Here is a 17973-nt window from a genome sequence, read left to right on the forward strand (position 1 = left end):
AAGAACAGAGAGAGAAAGAAGAAAGAACAGAGAGAGAAAGAGCAAGGAAGAACAGAGAGAAAGAAAGAGGGGAAAGAACAGAGAGAGAAAGAAGAAAGAACAGAGAGAGAGAGAAAGAAGAAAGAACAGAGAGAAAGAAAGAGGGTAAAGAAAGAAAGAACAGAGAGAGTGAACAGATAGAAAAGAAAGTACAGAGAGAGAAAGAGAAAGAGGGGAAAGAACAGAGAGAAAGAAAGATGGGACAGAAAAAAAGAACAGAGAGAGAGAAAGAAAGAGGGGAAAGAAAGAACAGAGAGAAAGAAAGAGGGGAAATAAAAAAGAAAGCACAGAGAGATCGAAAGAAAGAGGAGAAATCTCTATAACTGCTTTTCTTACAGGTTATTTACTTTGTATATAAGGTTCATATCTGGAGATGTTTCTCAAGATAGCAAACATGTATCCTATATATGCCAGAGTCCTTGTTTGGCTATAAGTGTGCTGCTTTTACAGAGATGTAATGTTTATCCCTGTACATGGTAACGGCTCTTTGTACTGCTTTTACTGTTTAAAACTTCAATAAATATATTTACTGGAAAAAAAAAAAAAAAGAAAGAAAGAAAGAGGAGAAAAAAAGAGCAGAGAAAAAGAGAAAGAAAGAGAAAAGGAAAGAACAGAGAAAGAAAGAGGGGAAAGAAAGAACAGAGAGAAAGAAAGAAAGAGAAAGAAAGAGGGGAAAGAAAAAATAAAGAACACAGAGAGAGATGTTATGAATGAGTCACCGAAGGAGGAAAAAACAAAAATACAAGCTAAGTCCAGAAAACCGGAGAGGTTGGTAGCTATCGGATTGCAGACCCCTGATCCTATCCACAACAACTAACAGTAGCCGTGGGGGGTTCCTACAATGCCCTAGACCCCTCGATCACAGCCGGAGAACTAAATAGGCCTAAAGAAAGAAAGGGGAATCTAAACTGCCCCAGAGCAGGCCCCAAAGCAATAGGCAGCCCCCAACATATAATGATGGTGAAGCAAGATGAAAACACTAGCACAGATAGAAATAGGTTGAGCAAACGATGGGGCCCAAGCTAACTAAAAAGGACAGGATAGAAAAGCTGCTGTCTGCAATCCGTAAAAAACCCTACCAAAAAATGTCCCAACAGTCTGATAGGAAAAACAGGCCCTGAAGTCGCTAGGACTTCAAAAAGACTATATCAGCACTCAGGTAAATTCTGAATACAGAGCAAAGAGACAAACTGATCAGAGACAAAAATGGAACTCAGCACACCCCCGACCGGGGATGGCTGAACTCCAAAAAACAAGGTAAACAAAACAAAACTAAAAAGTTCAAAAGCAGAGCAAAAACTTATCTTTGGGAAGCAGGAGTCAGACTGGTCTCCAAGAATCCAGCAGAGAAATCACCAGCAACTCAGAAGGGCGTCGGCTGCCTTATATCCAGTCAGAAGTTCCTGTTAGGCCTCTTTCACACATCCGGTTTTTGTAATCCGGCACGATGCGGCGAAATTTTTAATAACCGGATCCAGCACCGGATCCGGTTTTGTCCCATAAGCTTTCATGGTCGCCGCATCGTGCCAGATGGTTATGCGTCGTGTCCGGTTGTTGCCGGACACAGCATAAATTAGCCGTCCGGCATCTGCAAAAAACGTTCCCTGCAACGTTTTTTGTCAGCGCTGGACCGGCTTTTTCCACAGCGCATGCCCGAACTCTGTGAATATTAACCCCACAAGTGCCCGGCGAGAGAGAGAGAGATCTCTCTCTGTCACCCGAACACTTGTGAGATCTCTCTCGCCGGGCACTTGTGGGGTTAACACTCACAGTGCCTGGGTGAGAGAGAGAGATCTCTCTGTGGGGTTAACCCCACAAGTGCCCGGCAAGAGAGAGAGATTCTCTCGCCTGGACACTAAGTGTTAACCCCCCATGTCTCTCTCTCTCCACCCTCCTCTCCTCCCCTCTCCTATCCTCTCCTCCCCTCCCTTTCAGCAGCTGTCTCTCATCGGCTGCCTCTGTCCACCTCGTCCTGCGGCTCCTTTAAATAATGTCCGAGCCGTATCTCTCGCCGCATACACATCCGGTGTCACGGCTGCAGGCCGGATCCGGCGGCCCGGCTTTTCGCCGCACACCGCCGGACCCCACACACCGGATGTGTGAAAGTAGCCTAACCCAGTCATCATCTACCAGATCAGGTGTTTGGTAACCAGCCTCACTACCTTCTTTCACCAGAAGAGGAAGTTCATCAGACATCGACGGTGAAGGGGAAAATGAACTCACAACAGAGAGAAAGAAAGAGGGGAAAAAAAAGCAGATAAAGAAAGAGAAAAAGAAAGAACAGAGAAAGAAAGAGTGGACAGAAAATAAGAACAGAGGGAGAGCAAAAGAAAGAGGGGAAAGAACAGAGAGAGAAAGAAAAAACAGAGAGAGAAAGAGGGGAAAGAAAGAACAGAGAGAGAGAGACAGAGAAAGAACCGAGAGAGAAAGAAAGAAGTAAAAGAAAGAAAGAGGGGGAAGAAAGAGAACAGAGAGAAAGAAAGAGAGAGAGGAAAGAAAGAACAGAGAGAGAAACAGAGAGAAAGAAAGAACAGAGAAATGAAGAAACAGAGAGAGAAAGAAAGATTCTATAAAGATACTATGGCAGCCCGGCTCCCATTGTAATGCCCACCGGAGCCTCCCGGTGCAGGACATATCATGATCCGCTCACATGGCCAGCATCCTCGATTACAAGGCGATCCTGCTGTCCACGCTGTCGGAGGAGGACATGGTGATGGATCTGAAGCATTCCCTGAAGTGCCTCCATGGTTCCGTCACAATCTCCTCATGAAATTACCTCATTTCCGGATAGCTTCCAGCACATCACTTCCGATGGACCGTCATATGCGAGTTTTAAAGTGCTCCTCAGGGCTCTGCCGTGTACTCCTGTGTCCGCGGGAAAAGTAAGCTGCTGGCCGGGACAGCGGGGCAGACTCTCAAAATCAGAACTGTCTCACTGGATCCAGGACGGTTGGTAGGTATGAATGCTCCCCACCATACACCTTCTACACGCACGGCTCCGCACACCTCATACACACACGGTTCCACTTTGCATGCCTCGTACACACGCTCTGCTCCGTACACCTTGCACACACACGGTTCCACTCAGTACACACATGGCTCCATTCCGTAAACCTCGTATACACATGGCTCCGCTCCATACACCTCGAACACACGGCTCCACTCAGTACACACATGGCTCCACTCCGTAAACCTCGTACACACATGGCTCTGCTCCGCTCCGTACACACAGGGCTCCGTTTCGAACACCCCGTACACACGCGGCTTTGCTCCGTACACCAAACACACACGGCACCGCTCTGCACACCCCGTACACAAACGGCTCCGCTCTGTACACATTGAACACACACAGCTCCGCTCTGCACGCTCCGTACACACGCGTCTCCGATCCGTACACCTTGTACATGCACGGCTCCGCTCCGTACACCTCGTACATGCGTGCCTCCGCTACGCACACCTCGTACACGGGCGCCTCCGCTCCACACACCTCGTACACGTGTGCCTCCACTCTGTACACCTCGTACACGCACGCCTCCGCTCCGTACACCTCGTACACACAAAGCTCTGCCACATCCACCCTGTAAACCCCTCCATAAACTTCCCCTCATCCAGCACCATGACAACCAGCACAGCAGAGTCCTGCATACACCGAGGCCCCTGATCATGTGAGCCCTGACTCCTCCCCTCCTGGGACCTCATCATAGGTCCTGTGCGCACATCCACAGAACAGCCTAGCAACATCATTGCAGGCTGTGGTGGGACTCTGAGGGAGGGCGAGGATGGGGTGCATGGGGGGGCGTGCGGCTCAGTGCAGTGTGGGAAAAATAAACTCCCGGGCAGGGCGCGGGTTGGGGGGGTCAAAAACGGGACTGTACTGTGAGAATCAGGATGGTTGGGAGATATGCTGGTGCGCACTCTCCTGCTTTTCCGCACTGACTAGGGCCGTGATCACAAGGTGACGCGGGCCGACGCGGCCCTGGTCAGCACGTGCACCGAGGAGAGTATGCGCGCACCAAGGCCTGTGCTGAAGATTTAAATGGTCGGCGACCCATTTTGAAGCTCAGAGCCGCAGGACCAGCGGGTATCTGCCCGCCTGGGCAGATTATCAATCTGGACCTGCTAGCAGGGGTCACCGGCTTTTACCTCTAGGCCGCAAGTCTCTTCCAAACATAGTCTATAAAAGCCCATTGAGCCTCCCACGCACCAACCAGCCCCCTCCCAACCTGCAATCCTAATCCCAGCTGGGCCAGGCAGTCTGTCATCAGTAATGGCACATCCTGCGCGAGTTCTCAAGGCTTCTTGCTGCAACCACACACTGGCACAGGAAATCTTTCCAGAGTCTATTGGATATCACTTCTCAGAATGGCTGTATAGTGCTGGCAACAGTTTACACTCTGTTCACAACACTCGGCTCACTGCTAGTACAGCCGTGCACTTAAGAATTTGGGACTATTTGATGGACTGGTTGCCAAGGCCCTACGTTCCAAATTCCCTTATATATGGTTATGTCTTTCAGTCTATCACCAGCAATCAGTTATTCCATTAACGTTGGACGAGCACGATGCTGCCACCAGAGAACAGCAAATGCTGCAATTGGCAGCAATGAAGCCATTATATATTCCTGTCTATTTAAGGCTCAGGTCACCGGTGTGCTGCCCCTGTCTTTTGTAATTACCAAAACTGTGCATACTCTGCTTCTTGGCATAAGTGATTTAAAGCCTTGCAAGCAGCCTTCCCGCATGACTGTAACAGAGACAATTAATATCTGCACTGGTGAAATGTGACCCAGTGCCATGTCACAAGAGCAATCAATGCCAGTCATGTAGTCAACACGGGCACCTTATTGGCACAGCCTCACTGATGTGCCAAAAAAAGGGATGCTAACTTAAATTTAATTTGTGAATACAATTTTAAATACAGTTTGAATACAATTTTGCTGTGTTTTGGCTAACATGGCTTCTTATAAATGTATAGACCAACAAACAGATATTTAGAAGAAAATATGTTATGTATTAACCACTTGTAGCCTCAACTGCTTTTCAGGATACACATTTTTTTTCTCCTTATGCATAGCCAAAAATTATTTGTGGGGTGGAATCGAATAAAAACCCCTTTTCTTTGGTTTAATTTGCAATTACCACATACACTCGTGTATAAGCCAAGTTTTTCAGCACATTTTTTTGTACTGAAAACCACCCCCTCGGCTTATACACAAGTCGATTGTCCCAGAAAGTCGGCGGGGGGGGGGCAGTGGAGCAGCGGGTCACAGAGGCAGGAGCCGGCAGGGGAGGGGGGGCGACGGAGCAGTGGGTCAAAGAGGCAGGAGCCGGCGGCTGTGGATATAATTTCTCTTATAGCATGCACAGTTGCAGCTGCCGACTTCCAGCACAGTGGCTCACCTTCCTGCACGCCCTCGCTGCATCTCATTCGTTCTGGCGCCAGCAGCATTTCCGAACAAGCAATAACTTGGGACCGCTCATTAAAGTAATGAATATGCATACCTCTCCACTCCCATAGGCGTGGAGTGAATATTCATTACCTTAATGAGCGGGGGTCACGTGATTGCTCTACTGGAAGAGCTGCCAGTGCCGGAACGTTATGCTGCGAGGGCGCTTAGCAAGGTGAGTAGGAGGTTTGTTTCTTTTTTTAATAGGAGCAATGCATACAAGGATGGGAGGCACAGCCGTGCATACAAGAACAGTGATGGGGAGCCATGCATACAATGACAGAGGCAGTGGAGCCATGCATTCCAGGATAGGGATGAGGGGACAATGCATACCCGGCTTATATTCAAGTCAGTAAGCTTATCCAGTATTTTGTGGCAAAATTTGGTGCATCGGCTTATACTCTGGTCAGCTTATACTCGAGTATATACGGTAATAGTATCTGGTAGCTTTGTGATGCCAAATGTATAAAGTTTTTTGTTACACTATTTAGAAAAAAAAATTGGTTTGTTTACTTTTGTTTGACAATAGAGTAGCTTTTCTTTGCTTTTTATTCCTTTTTTGTTGGAGGTAAGATTACCAAATCACAGAGACTGGTATTTTATTTATGTTGTCTTTGTGGCATACACAGAGAGTGAAAAATGTTATTAAACATTATATTATTAGTTGTGACTATTGCAAGTGTAGTGATGCCTAAAATGTTTATATGTGATTAATTATTATATATTATTATTATAAAATATATATATATTTTTTTTCTTTATTTATCTACTGGTAAATGTCTAATACATATAAATGTGTAATATATACAGTAATGGTCGAAAGTGTTGGCACCCTTGAAATTGTTCCAGAAAATTAAGTATTTCTCACAGAAAATTGTTGCAATTACAGATGTTTTGCTGTACATGTTTAATTCCTGTGTGTATTGGAACAACACAAAAATAAAGGAAAAAAAGGCAATTTGGACATACAGTGGGTACAGAAAGTATTCAGACCCCTTAAAATTTTTCTCTCTTTATTTCATTGCAGCCATTTGGTAAATTGGTTTACCAAAAACCAAAAAAAAAAAAAAGTCATTATCTCAGTAAATTAGAAAATTATCCAAAAACACCTACAAAGGTTTCATAAGCGTTTAAAAAGGTCCCTTAAGGTACTGTCACACTAAGAGATATCGCTAGCAATATCGCTATAACTTGTGACGTTATAGCGATATTGCTAGCGATATCGCTATGTCTGATACTTACCTACGACCCGCTCCCCCGCTGCTTATCGCTGATTGCGCGAGAACGTCCAGGACCGTTTCTCGTCGTCCGCTTCCTGCGTCGCTTCCTGCTGTGACGACGAGCGACGCATGGAGCCGGGCGGGAGGACGTCAGGATCGCCTGGTGTGACAGGTAAGTAGCGATCCCCGTCCCCAGCGATGTCGCTGGTGAGATCTGCCTGTGTGGCAGCTCACTAGCGACCACTTAGCGATGCACCAGCGATCCTGACCGCGTCATATCGCTGGTCGGCATCGCTGGTGCATCGCTAAGTGTGACAGTACCTTAAGTCTTAATCAGTAGGCTCCGCAATCAAGGGGAAGACTGTTGACTTGACAGATGTCCAGAAGGCAGTCACTGACACACTCCACAAGGAGGATAAGCCACAAAAGGTCATTGCTAAAGAAGCTGGCTGTTCACAGAGTGCTGTATCCAGGCATATTAATGGAAAGTTGAGTGGAAGGAAAAAACTGTAGTACAAAAAGGTGCACAAGCAATCGGGATAACCGCAGCCTTGAATAGATTGTTAAGAAAAGGACATTCAAAAATTTGGTGGAGATTCACAAGGAGTGGACTGCTGCTGGAGTCATTGCTTCTAGAGCCACCACACACAGACATATCCAGGACAAGGGCTACAAGTGTCACATTCTTTGTGTCAAGCCACTCATGACCAATAGGTAATACCAGAAGCGTCTTAGGCTTGTTTCACACTTCCGTTTCTTGCCATCAGTCAAAATCCGCCGTTTTGACGGAATGACGGATCCGTCGAAATTAAAGGAACATGATGAGAGAGAGCGAGAGAGAGACTTTTCTGTGCCAGAATGGATTTTGGGGTTAAATTTTTGGAAGGGAAATTCTTCCGGGCATGCTCAGTTTGGAAAAACGGATCCCGTCCTGGGACGGATCCGCCGCCCATAGGCGTCCATTATACCAGGCGACGGATCTGTCACCAGCTGTCTTTTCGACGCAGACAAAAAACGTTCCTAGGGACGTTTTTTCTGCCTGACGGGCGCCAATTTTATGGCGGACCCAACGGAAGGCCATCCGTCACAATCCGCCACCAATATAAGTCTATGGGGAAAAAGACGGATCAGTCAGGCAAATCCGTCAGATCCGTTTTTTCCCCCAAATGGGGGATTTTGACTGATGCCAAAAAATGGAAGTGTGAAACAGGCCTTACCTGGGCCAAGGAGAAAAATAATAATAATAATAAATTTTATTTTTATAGCGCCGACATATTCCGCAGCACTTTACATTTCAGAGGGGATTTGTACAGACAATAGATATTACAGCATAACAATAATCACATACAGTAGATTATAACGAATACCAAGAGGAATGAGGGCCCTGCTCGCAAGCTTACAGTCTATGAGGAAAGAGGTAGACACGAAAGGTGGGTGGTAACAGTTGCCTTGATTGTATGGACCAGCCATAATGTTAAGTGTGTAACAGTACAGACACAGAGGGCTAATGGATGCATAAAGCATGTGGGAACATGATGCGGGAAATCTGGTTATGGTAAAACTTTTGGCTGTGCCACACAGGGATAGATTAGGTTAATGTGTTGAGGCGATAGGCCAGTCTGAATAAATGCGTTTTCAGGGCACGCTTAAAATTGTGGGGATTGGGGACTAATCGTATTGACCTGGGAAGTGCATTCCAAAGAATTGGCGCGGCACGTGTAAAGTCTTGGAGACGGGAGTGGGAGGTTCTGACTATTGAGGATGCTAACCTCAGGTCATCAGCAGAACGGAGGGCACGGGTAGGGTGGTATACTGAAACAAGGGAGGAGATGTAGGGTAGTGCTGAGCCATGGAGGGCTTTGTGGGTGAGGGTAATAAGTTTATACTGAATTCTGCAGTGGATGGGTAGCCAGTGTAATGACTGGCACAAGGTAGAGGCATCGGTGTAACGATTGGTGAGGAATATGATCCTGGCTGCAGCATTCAAGACAGAAAAAGAACTGAACTGTTGCTCAGTGGTCCAAGGTGGTGTTTTCAGATGAAAGGAAATTTTGCATTTCATTTGGAAATCAGGGTCCCAGAGTCTGGAGGAAGAGTGGAGAGGCCACCATCCAAGCTGCTGGAGGTCTAGTGTGAAGTTTCCACAATCAGTGATGGTTTGGGGAGCCATGTCATCTGCTGGTGTAGGTCCACTGTGTTTTATCAAGACCAAAGTCAGCACAGCCATCTACCAGGACATTTTACAGCATTTCATGCTTCTCTCTGTCAACAAGCTTTTTGGAGATGGAAATTTCATTCTCCAGTGGACTTGGGACCTGTCCACACTGCCAAAATTACCAATACCTGGTTTAAAAACAACAGTTTCACTGTGCTTGATTGGTCAGCAAACTCACCTGACCTTAACCCCATAGAGAATCTATGGGGTATTAGCAAGAGGAAGATGAGAGACACCAGACCCAACAATGCAGACGAGCTGAAGGCTGCTATCAAAGCAACTGGGCTTCTGCAGAAAAGCCTGATCTCTTGGCAGGAAAGAAGCTGCAGAAAAAAAGCATGTTTTCCTTGGTGTTTCTTGTGTTTTTCCTGCGTTTTTGGCATGCTAGATTTGCCTCTTGTGCATGCTGATAAAGTTTAGTGTTGGATAAAAAGTCCTATTCCAAAGAATCAAGTTTTGGCACAAAAAAGCGCAGCAAAGCATGATACCTGTGCTTTTGGTGCGTTTTTTTCAGCGTTCTTTTTAACCACCCATTCTAGTCAATGGGTGAAAAATTCTAAAAAAAAAAAAATGCTGAAAGAAGTGACATGCTCTATGTCCAAAAAAAATGCAAAGCACAAAATCCTGATGACAAGAAAAACCAATGTGTGTGCATGAGATTTCTGAAATATCATAGGTTTTGCTGATACAGCAAAACACAGTTGAAAATAAGCATAAAAAAGCATCAAAATAATGCAGCAAAAATGCATAGTGTGAACCTAGCCTAAGACCTGTAAGTGGCCTGTTGCTCTAGTCCTAAAAACGTGTACAATTGAGACCTGGGGGGGGGGGTGTTAGGGTATGTGCACACGCTGCGGATTGCAGTGCGGATTTGGCCGCGCGGATTTTGTAAAATCCGCAGGTAAATCTGCAGGTCAAAAGACCTGCGGTTTTACCTGCGGATCGGTCTGCGGTTTTGGCCTTTGGTTTTTCATCTCCTCAATGGAGGAGATGGCAAACCGCAGCGGAATCCGCAGAAAGAACTGACATGTCAATTCTTTCTGCGGTTTCAAAACCGCAGAAAAACCACGCGGAAAAATCCGCACTGTCTGCACTGCAGTTTTGTATTCCCATAGGGAATAATGGTACTGTACACCGCAGCAAAAACTGCTGCGGACCCGCAGCGGCCGGAACCGCAGCAGAATCCGCAGTGTGTGCACACACCCTTAGAGGGTAACCTAAAGGGAGCGTTCTAGTGGGTAAACAAGGGGAGGATATCTGAGGGGGACAGAGAGGAAGGATGTCAGAGGGAGACCTAGGGGTATGGTGTTAGCGGGAGACCTAGGGGGAGGGTGTCAGAGAGAGACCGATGGGGGGGATGTCAGCGGGAGACTGAGGGGAAAAGTATCAGAGGGTGACCTAGGGGGAGGGTTTAGCGGGAGACCTAGGGGTAGTGATTTTCAAGGAGGCCTAGACAAAGAGTATAAGAAGGATGCCTAATTGGCGAGAGTTAAAGGGAGACCTATAGGGAGAAAGTTAGAGAGAAGGTGTCACCAGCAATTAATAAGAGTTTTCTGAGTTTACGATATTGATGACCTATCCTTGGGATAGGTCATCAATATCAGATCGGTGGGAATCAACACCAAATACCTCCATGATGAATTGCTATCCTCTCCAGTGGCAGCTAAATGTGAGCAGTAACTGGAGCAGAACAGCACAGCTCTGTCACTGTAATGGTCGCTACTGAGAACTGCAGCTCAGCTCCTATTGTCTTCAATGCGAACTACACAGTAAACCTGTCCCATGCTGTTCAGCTAAATTTGCTGTTTCTATTTAGCCTTGGTTGGGAAGCCACACCTATACGATTTTTATGCCCTATCCTAATGATAGGTCTTCAATATCATAATGATGAAAATCCCCTTTCAGCTTTCATTGTGAACAATAATCATCAAGCCTAATGTGCCACTGTTGTGTTAATAAGACTTTTTTAATAAATAACAGGCACTACAACTATATTTTTTGAGGGTGTGTGTGTAAGCGGTGTACTGGGACCGTGTAATATCACACTCTCTACCTTAGTGATATAATAATGCTGCTATGTACATAATGTAATGTTTATAATTGCTATTTTGTGTACCTGTTATTAGGGAAAGTGTAGTACCCATTTCTGGCCATTAGATGGGGCAGTATAGTAGATATAATATAGTATAGTGAAACCAGTTAAACATAGGAGGGGTCAGCTGCAGCTAAAAGAGGGAGAAATTCCTCAAAGTAGTCAGTCAGGCCAGGGTACCCAAACTGCCTGCACGGGCTATAGAGCCCGAAATGATAGCAGTGACCTCGCAACGTTTGTTAAGGGAGAAGCCCAGCCATCCGCAGCACCAGGCTAGAACAGCAGCAGTGTTGGAAGGTGGCTCCATAATGGGGCAACTTATTGCATGGGCTGATGCCCTCAGATCTGGGGTGAAACGGCTGATGGAACTCCCAGATGCAGTGAGTTTGGACCGCGAGGACGCTGCATCACCGCAGGAGACAGTACAGAAGGGCAGGTTGCTCACCATGTGGCAGCTGACTTCAGAGGTTGATACTCTCATGTCTGGGGCAAAACAGACTAGGGAACGTCTAACCATAGCAGAACTGAACAGGGAGGACGATGAGGAACCGTATGATACTGTCCGACCCAGTTACGTGCTGTGTGACAGAGAGAGAAGTGCAGGGAAAGAGGAAGAAGTGTGCAATGTGGAACCTGTTGTTAATGCTGTGAAGAATATAGATGTGCTGCGTAAAGAAATCAGTAAAGTTGTTCATTTGAAAGTTGAAATGGACTGTGTCTCTATTTATGAGGAACCGTCTATAGGTAGGGAGCCTTCAGCAGCGCAGAAAGGACCCTAATGGTCCAGAAAGTGAAGCCACAGGTATGCAGAGTAATGGACACTATATTCATGTGATGGGAGGCGAGGGCACAAGTACACCGGTGTCCTCGGCCATGACTACGGCCCTGGCCTTCCCTCACATGTGCACACAGGTCACACCAAAAATCCAGGAGTGAAATCTGCAGCATCAAAACTGGTTGTGGATTTCATTGAGTATTGTATTTCACTCCTTACATTGCAAAAGATGTAATTTGCAGTGATGTCTGCAGCAAAAATTGACATGAGAAAGGGTATTGGTAAGTTATGTGTGATGTCACCACTAAACATACCTTCCATCCCATTTCCCCTAAAATAAACTACAGACCAGGATGGATATAAAATGGCCACAGCAGCCTTTATTATAACAAACAACAAGTATAACAGATGAAACTTGGGGAATGGGCCTCGAAGCCCCTGATCTGTGACAGACAGTCTGTATATAACCAACTGATTATTTTATCTCTAGCTCCGAGGCAGCTGTGAGCCAACCTGGCATTATAAACTTACTCCACCACCAACGAGCCCTTCCTTTCCCTTAACACAAGGGTTCCACTACCTGCCACCACTTAATAGATTCCATTTGGGGGTCCAGAACCTTATTTGTTCCCATCCCACCATCTGCCACTGCCACTAACCACATGCACCAACTTCGAGGACCCACTCCGCCTTTTGCCACAATGCTGTGACATAATATACTTACTAAACAATTCAAACATAAGGAGACATAATTAATAACATTTTCAATTTCCCATCCCCATAGTCCCCATTCTGACTCAGGTAACAACAATCTCCAATATAAAACAAGGAAGGGTGGCTGGGACATTGTTTCCTTCAGGGATGCGCCTAAAATGGCTGCTTTCATCCCGGACATCCCATTATATACTTTCTCCGTGCTATCCCCTGCCCTAAAGTCCCTCCTTCCATACTGGTGGTCCCAATAGCCTCTCCTCTTACATTAATCACTCCCTTTGCATATTTCATCCACCTTTCACTTAATTTCCCGCCCCAACTCTGTCATGTCTGTTTCCCTTTCAGAGTCCAGTACAACCTCACGTAATCAGAATTTTAATGTAAGCCTCACAAAATTTGCTTCATACATGACCTGGGTTATCATACCCTAAGGGTCCCGTCACACCAAACGATGCACCAGCGATCCCGACAACGATACGACCTGGTCAGGATCGCTGGTGCATCGCTACATGATCGCTGGTGAGCTGTCAAACAGGCAGATCTCACCAGCGATCAGGACCAGCGAGGACGCTGGTATCGAAGGTAAATATCTGGTAACTAAGCGCGCGTTTCGCTTAGTTACCCGCTGTGTACCTTGGATACCAGCGTGCTCACGCTGGGAGCTGGTATCCAAGGTAAATATCGGGTAACTAAGCGCACGCGGCACTTAGTTACCCGCTGTTTACCTTGGATACCAGCTCCCAGCGCGAGCACGCTGGTATCCAAGGTACACAGCACGTAACTAAGCACCGCGCGCGCTTAGTTACCCGATATTTACCTTGGATACCAGCTCCCAGCGTCTGCTTACAGCGCTGTGAGCTCGCTAATCGCTGGTCTCCTGCTGACACACGCAGCGATGCGTACTGGCCAGCAGGAGACCAACAATCAAAAAATGGCCCAGGACATTCCTGCATGATCAGCGATACCCGGTCGCTGATGTGTGCCACACACAGCGAGATCACTGATGCGTCACAAAATCAGCGATCTCGCTATGTGCGATAGGCCCACTAAGGTGGGACCCCCCAACCACATTTTATTAACATACCCTTACAGCTTATGGACATGGGCATATTACAGATTCATTTTGAATGGGCCATAATATGATTTCCATATGTCACTTCATAAGGATGTGATGAAAAATTATTTTCATATAAAACTAGGAATAAAAAAAAGCGCAATAGGATCTTATCCGGATGACAATTAGGTATTATAAAAGATTATGCTGATCTGGTCCGGTTGTGTTCACACAACAATGTTATTGCATAGAAACTTAGCTGCTGCAGGTCCGTGGAACCTCAGACAGATGAAATCACAGGAAGCTGCTGGTGATTGATATGGTAAATCCAGGTGCACACAAGTAGGTATGCGGTCTTTTATTTAGTTAACATTGACAAAATGTTAAAAAAAAAATTATTTTGCACACTCCATCAGAATCTGACTGTATTTTCGCTATATATACACATGGAAAATACAGACAGATTCTGCTGGAGTGCACAACAGAGTTTTTCAACAGATTTATTGTGAATAATACTTACGGTATTTTACTCACTCAATGCTTTACAGACATCATATCGTCACTGGTATCGGTCAGTATCACTACCGATATATCTTTGGTGTGTAGAAGGAAACAAGAGTATCCCAAGGAAACCCACGCAAACTCCTTACAGATGCTGTCCTGGGTGGGATTTGAACTCAGGCCCCCAGTGCTGCAGTGCTAACCACTGAGCCACCATTCACTCTCAGTGGATCCAGTACAGCAGTGCATGGAAGCTAAGCAGCTTCCTACCAATGGGGCTGGATATTCTCAGCACAAGAGTATATAAACTCTTTGCACCATATGGCTTTACCTGATGTTCCCTATAGTGTGTGATCTCTTGAGGCAAAATTACCGTTCCCATAGCTAAATATTCTACAAGACGACTCTTACTTCTTTATTGAAAGCTACAAGTGTGTGTTGAACTACAAATAGCAGAATTGCCATTATTCATCTAAAATAACAATGTCCTACTCAGAAGAACGTACACGGCCACAGGCACTCAGGAAAGTCTGCAGGCACGCGTGCTCTGGATTTCGAGTTCTGCCAGTATTGCTATTGTAACCATTCGTTGCTTTCATTTAAACCTTGAGCAATGATCAAGGGGGTCGAGCAATACATCCATGGGGACGCAAGTACATATGTCATTTAGGTAGACGGGCGAATGTAAATGTTTCCCTGATTTATAGTATATTAATAATACAAAGCACTACTCGTATACAGTAATATTTCTAAAAACACAGAACCTGTTATAAAATATCAGGAATAGGAACGCCAATAGGTCAGTGTTAAAAGAGTGAATATAAAAGGAGTTTTCGTACCCCCAGCCCCAATACGTAGAAAGCCTCACCTTATGTATCTGCTCCTATACTTTGTCCTGCATCTTCCTGGGTCCCTCCCTTTACCTGTCCCACATGATCTCATACGTGTCCGCCTACTGCATTGCTCATACTGGAAGTGAGAAGCACACAGAGACAGGTACCAGTAAGTATCGACCACCAAATATATAAAACATAGCGATAGCGCATGGATTAACCAACCTTTTGTAGCAGATGAAGGGACGAACGATAAATTTAGGTTTGGTAAATTTGGGGAAAGGTAAGGGTAAGTTTATCCGAGGGGTATGTAATAGGGGATTTTAGGCAGCTCTTCCTTGATCAGCAAAGTTCTGTTCGACCTCAATAAGACACATGTTGGATTCGTTAATCCCGTGAAGGATTTAATCTTTTGTGGATTTTCAAGGGTTACAAAACCCACAGTATGAATATACCCTAAGAAACGTTTGAAGCTTTTCGTTTCAGGGGTGTGGTGGAGGTGCAACTCGTACGTTATATCTGGGAGGTGCAGCGATGAACTTCGGAAGGCAGAATTACGTCTTGTAGGAATGTCGCACGTGTAGGACAGGTCAGACCTGGCGTGAGGCTTGCCTCACCTTTTTTGACAGTCTAGATATGTTATAAGGGATTGCGACGAGGATAAAATTATACGTTGCAAATATCTTAACCTAGTTCTGTCCCTGAGACATTATTGAGACTTCACATGTAACCCAACGACATGGTACATAAATAGTTAATGCTCTGCAGCTAGGAGAGGCCCTGCTGTCTCTATAATTGCCTGTGAGAGCTGGTGTGGTGGCTTAGTGCTAGATCTGTAGTCTCTGGCAGCAATGAGATGTCCAGGAAGGTCAGCAAGGCAATTTGTAGCAGCAAATAGAGGTGCAGTGTTGGGGGACGTGAAGAGGTTTTCTACCCGCTTTTTTTTTAATTTTGCAATGGACATGAGTGCTCTAAGGCAGGCTTCCCCAACTCCAGTCCTCAAGGCCCACCAACAGATCATGTTTTCAGGATTTCCCTCGTATTGCACAGGTGATACAATTATCACCTGGGCAATACTAAGGAAATCCTGAAAACATGATCTGTTGGTGGGCCTTGAGGACCGGAGTTGGGGAACCCTGCTCTAAGGGCTCATAATCACTTGCGAGAGACTCGCACGAAAACCTGGCACTGCCGCGGACCGGAGCGTGTGGCTACATGTATTTCTATGCAGCTGCACGCTCCTGTCCGAGTGCCGGGTTTTCATGTGATAGACTCGCACGAGAATCGTGCGAGTCACTCGCCAGTGTGTATGAGCCCTAAAAGCAGGGCCGGACTGGGACTAAAATTCAGCCCTGGCATTTGAAGTTACACAGGCCCACTAGTCACATGGTGGCTATATAATATATTTGTACACTTGTAGGTTACAAGAAGTGAGAGGAGATTAACACGACTATATAACATGTAGTCACAGCTGTGCCCAGTATTTCAGCTCAGTCCTATTTATTGCTTTTAGTTGCAGTATTCCTCCCAAAGCTCTGTCCTCTTTTGTACGCACAGTGACAGAATTCCTGGCAGAACTGCTATCCATTGGGGAACCAGACCCCCTGGTCATAGCCGCCCCTATCATACCTCCCAAGGTTTGAAGAAGGGGAAGAGGGAGATCCTGCTGTTGGAGGAGGACACTGTGATGGATCTGAAGCATTCCTAGTTCCGTCACAATCTCCTCATGAAATTATCTCATTTCCAGTCAGCTTCCAGCACATCACTTCCAGTGGAGAGTCATGTGCGAGTTTTAAAATGCTCCTCGGGGCTCCGCCGTGTACTCCTGTGTCCGTTGGAAAAGCCTGCTTTATATACACTTGACTCCGCTCCGCACATCCCATACACACGCGGCTCCGCTCCGTGCACCTCGCGCACACGGGGCTCTGCTACATCTACCCTGTAAACCCCTCCTGAACCCACACATACTTCCCTCATCCAGCTCCATGACAACCAGCACAGCAGAGTTCTGCAGACATCAAGAGGCAGGGCTGTGCACACAGGACCTGTGATGAGGTCACAGGAGGGGCGGAGTCAGGGGTCTGGACAAAGACTCCTGATCATGTGACCCCTGACTCCTCCTCTCCTGTGACCTCATCACAGGTCCTGTGTACAGAGAAGAGAGCAGGCAAGCGACGCTGTGAGTGGCTGCGAGGGGGTCTCATGCTAGGGCGAGGATGGGGGGCGGGCGTGGCGGCGGCTTATCTCCCTGCAGTGAGGGATAGAAAAATCCCAGGAGGGTTGGAAACTATAACCGTCGTGCCCGCAGAGAGGGCCGGCGGCAGGAACAACAGCCAGGCCAGTGGAGCATCAGCTGGCAAGCGGCCAGATGACCGCCCGCAGCCCACATGACAGCGGCCCAGCGGGAAAATGCCCGGTTGGGCATATTACCAATCAGGGCCTGCCTAAAAGTAATAGTTCTCAACTGGACTGCTTCATCTTCCAAAGTAGTTGGCACACGACCTCTGCAGTCAATCGATAGCCTCAACCGTAATGCGTTGGTCGCCTCTGCTGCCACTGACTGCAGTGGTCACACGCCAATAACGTCGGAAAAGACCAAAAGGGGGGACCAAGGCAGTAGCACAGAGGAGTGACGTGGAATCGTAGATGAAAATGTGCTTTTTTTCTATTTAGAGCAATCCCAGGTCCTTGGGAAAGTTAAAAAAAAGGGGTGAATAACACTTTTGAAAAAATAAGCGTTTTTGTTCATTGGTCTGTCCAGAGCAGGCAGTGTGGAAGTATCTGATATTAGAATGGGCTTTTTTTTTAGAAAATGTACTGTTGGAGAACTGCTTGTGAGGTGAGTAGAACAGTGTGGATGATGGCATAAGAGTAGGATCATATCGAGGGGGTCTAAAGGGGCATTTACACTGCAAGATAATTGTGTAAGAGTTACTCATTTGGCCTGGGAACAGTCTGCTGATCACCTGATAAACGAACAAAAAAATACTTATTCATTAGATGAAATGATCCTTTGCGCAGCCTAAAATATCATTGTTCTCAGCGGTGCATCATACAGTGTTCACTGTACTCGCAACCTAACCA

General features: G+C 46.3%; 2 protein-coding genes across 10 annotated transcripts in view; one reads left to right on the top strand and one right to left on the bottom strand.

Moving 5' to 3' along the window:
• Positions 1-17973, bottom strand: part of LPIN3 (lipin 3) — a 207052-nt gene that overhangs the window by 188031 nt on the left and 1048 nt on the right. The window contains exons 1-2 of one of the 7 annotated variants that reach the window (XM_073555295.1): positions 16858-16930; positions 14925-15025 (exon numbers count right to left, since the gene is read on the bottom strand). The exons of 1 other annotated variant lie outside the window; for it this stretch is intronic. In XM_073555295.1, coding sequence (XP_073411396.1) covers positions 14925-15025; positions 16858-16866 — 110 coding nt within the window. In that variant the 5' untranslated portion in view covers positions 16867-16930. Of the gene's footprint in view, positions 1-14924; positions 15026-15114; positions 15368-16857; positions 16975-17973 lie in introns of those variants that run through there. 5 more of the 7 variants (XM_073555288.1, XM_073555289.1, XM_073555290.1 and 2 more) reach the window with 5 other exon arrangements.
• The window catches only part of MYL9 (myosin light chain 9), an 86010-nt gene continuing 82958 nt past the window's right edge, over positions 14922-17973 (top strand). Inside the window, exon 1 of one of the 3 annotated variants that reach the window (XM_073555300.1) lies at positions 14922-15058. Coding sequence is in view for 1 of the 3 variants with exons in the window: in XM_073555298.1 (XP_073411399.1) it covers positions 17682-17728 (47 nt within the window). In the remaining 2 variants the exon portion in view is untranslated. Of the gene's footprint in view, positions 15059-16970; positions 17069-17324; positions 17729-17973 lie in introns of those variants that run through there. The other 2 variants (XM_073555301.1, XM_073555298.1) reach the window with 2 other exon arrangements.

Source organism: Dendrobates tinctorius, unplaced genomic scaffold, assembly GCF_039654945.1.
Source record: "Dendrobates tinctorius isolate UK_male_01 unplaced genomic scaffold, ASM3965494v1 ptg000223l, whole genome shotgun sequence".
NCBI lineage: Eukaryota > Metazoa > Chordata > Amphibia > Anura > Dendrobatidae > Dendrobates > Dendrobates tinctorius.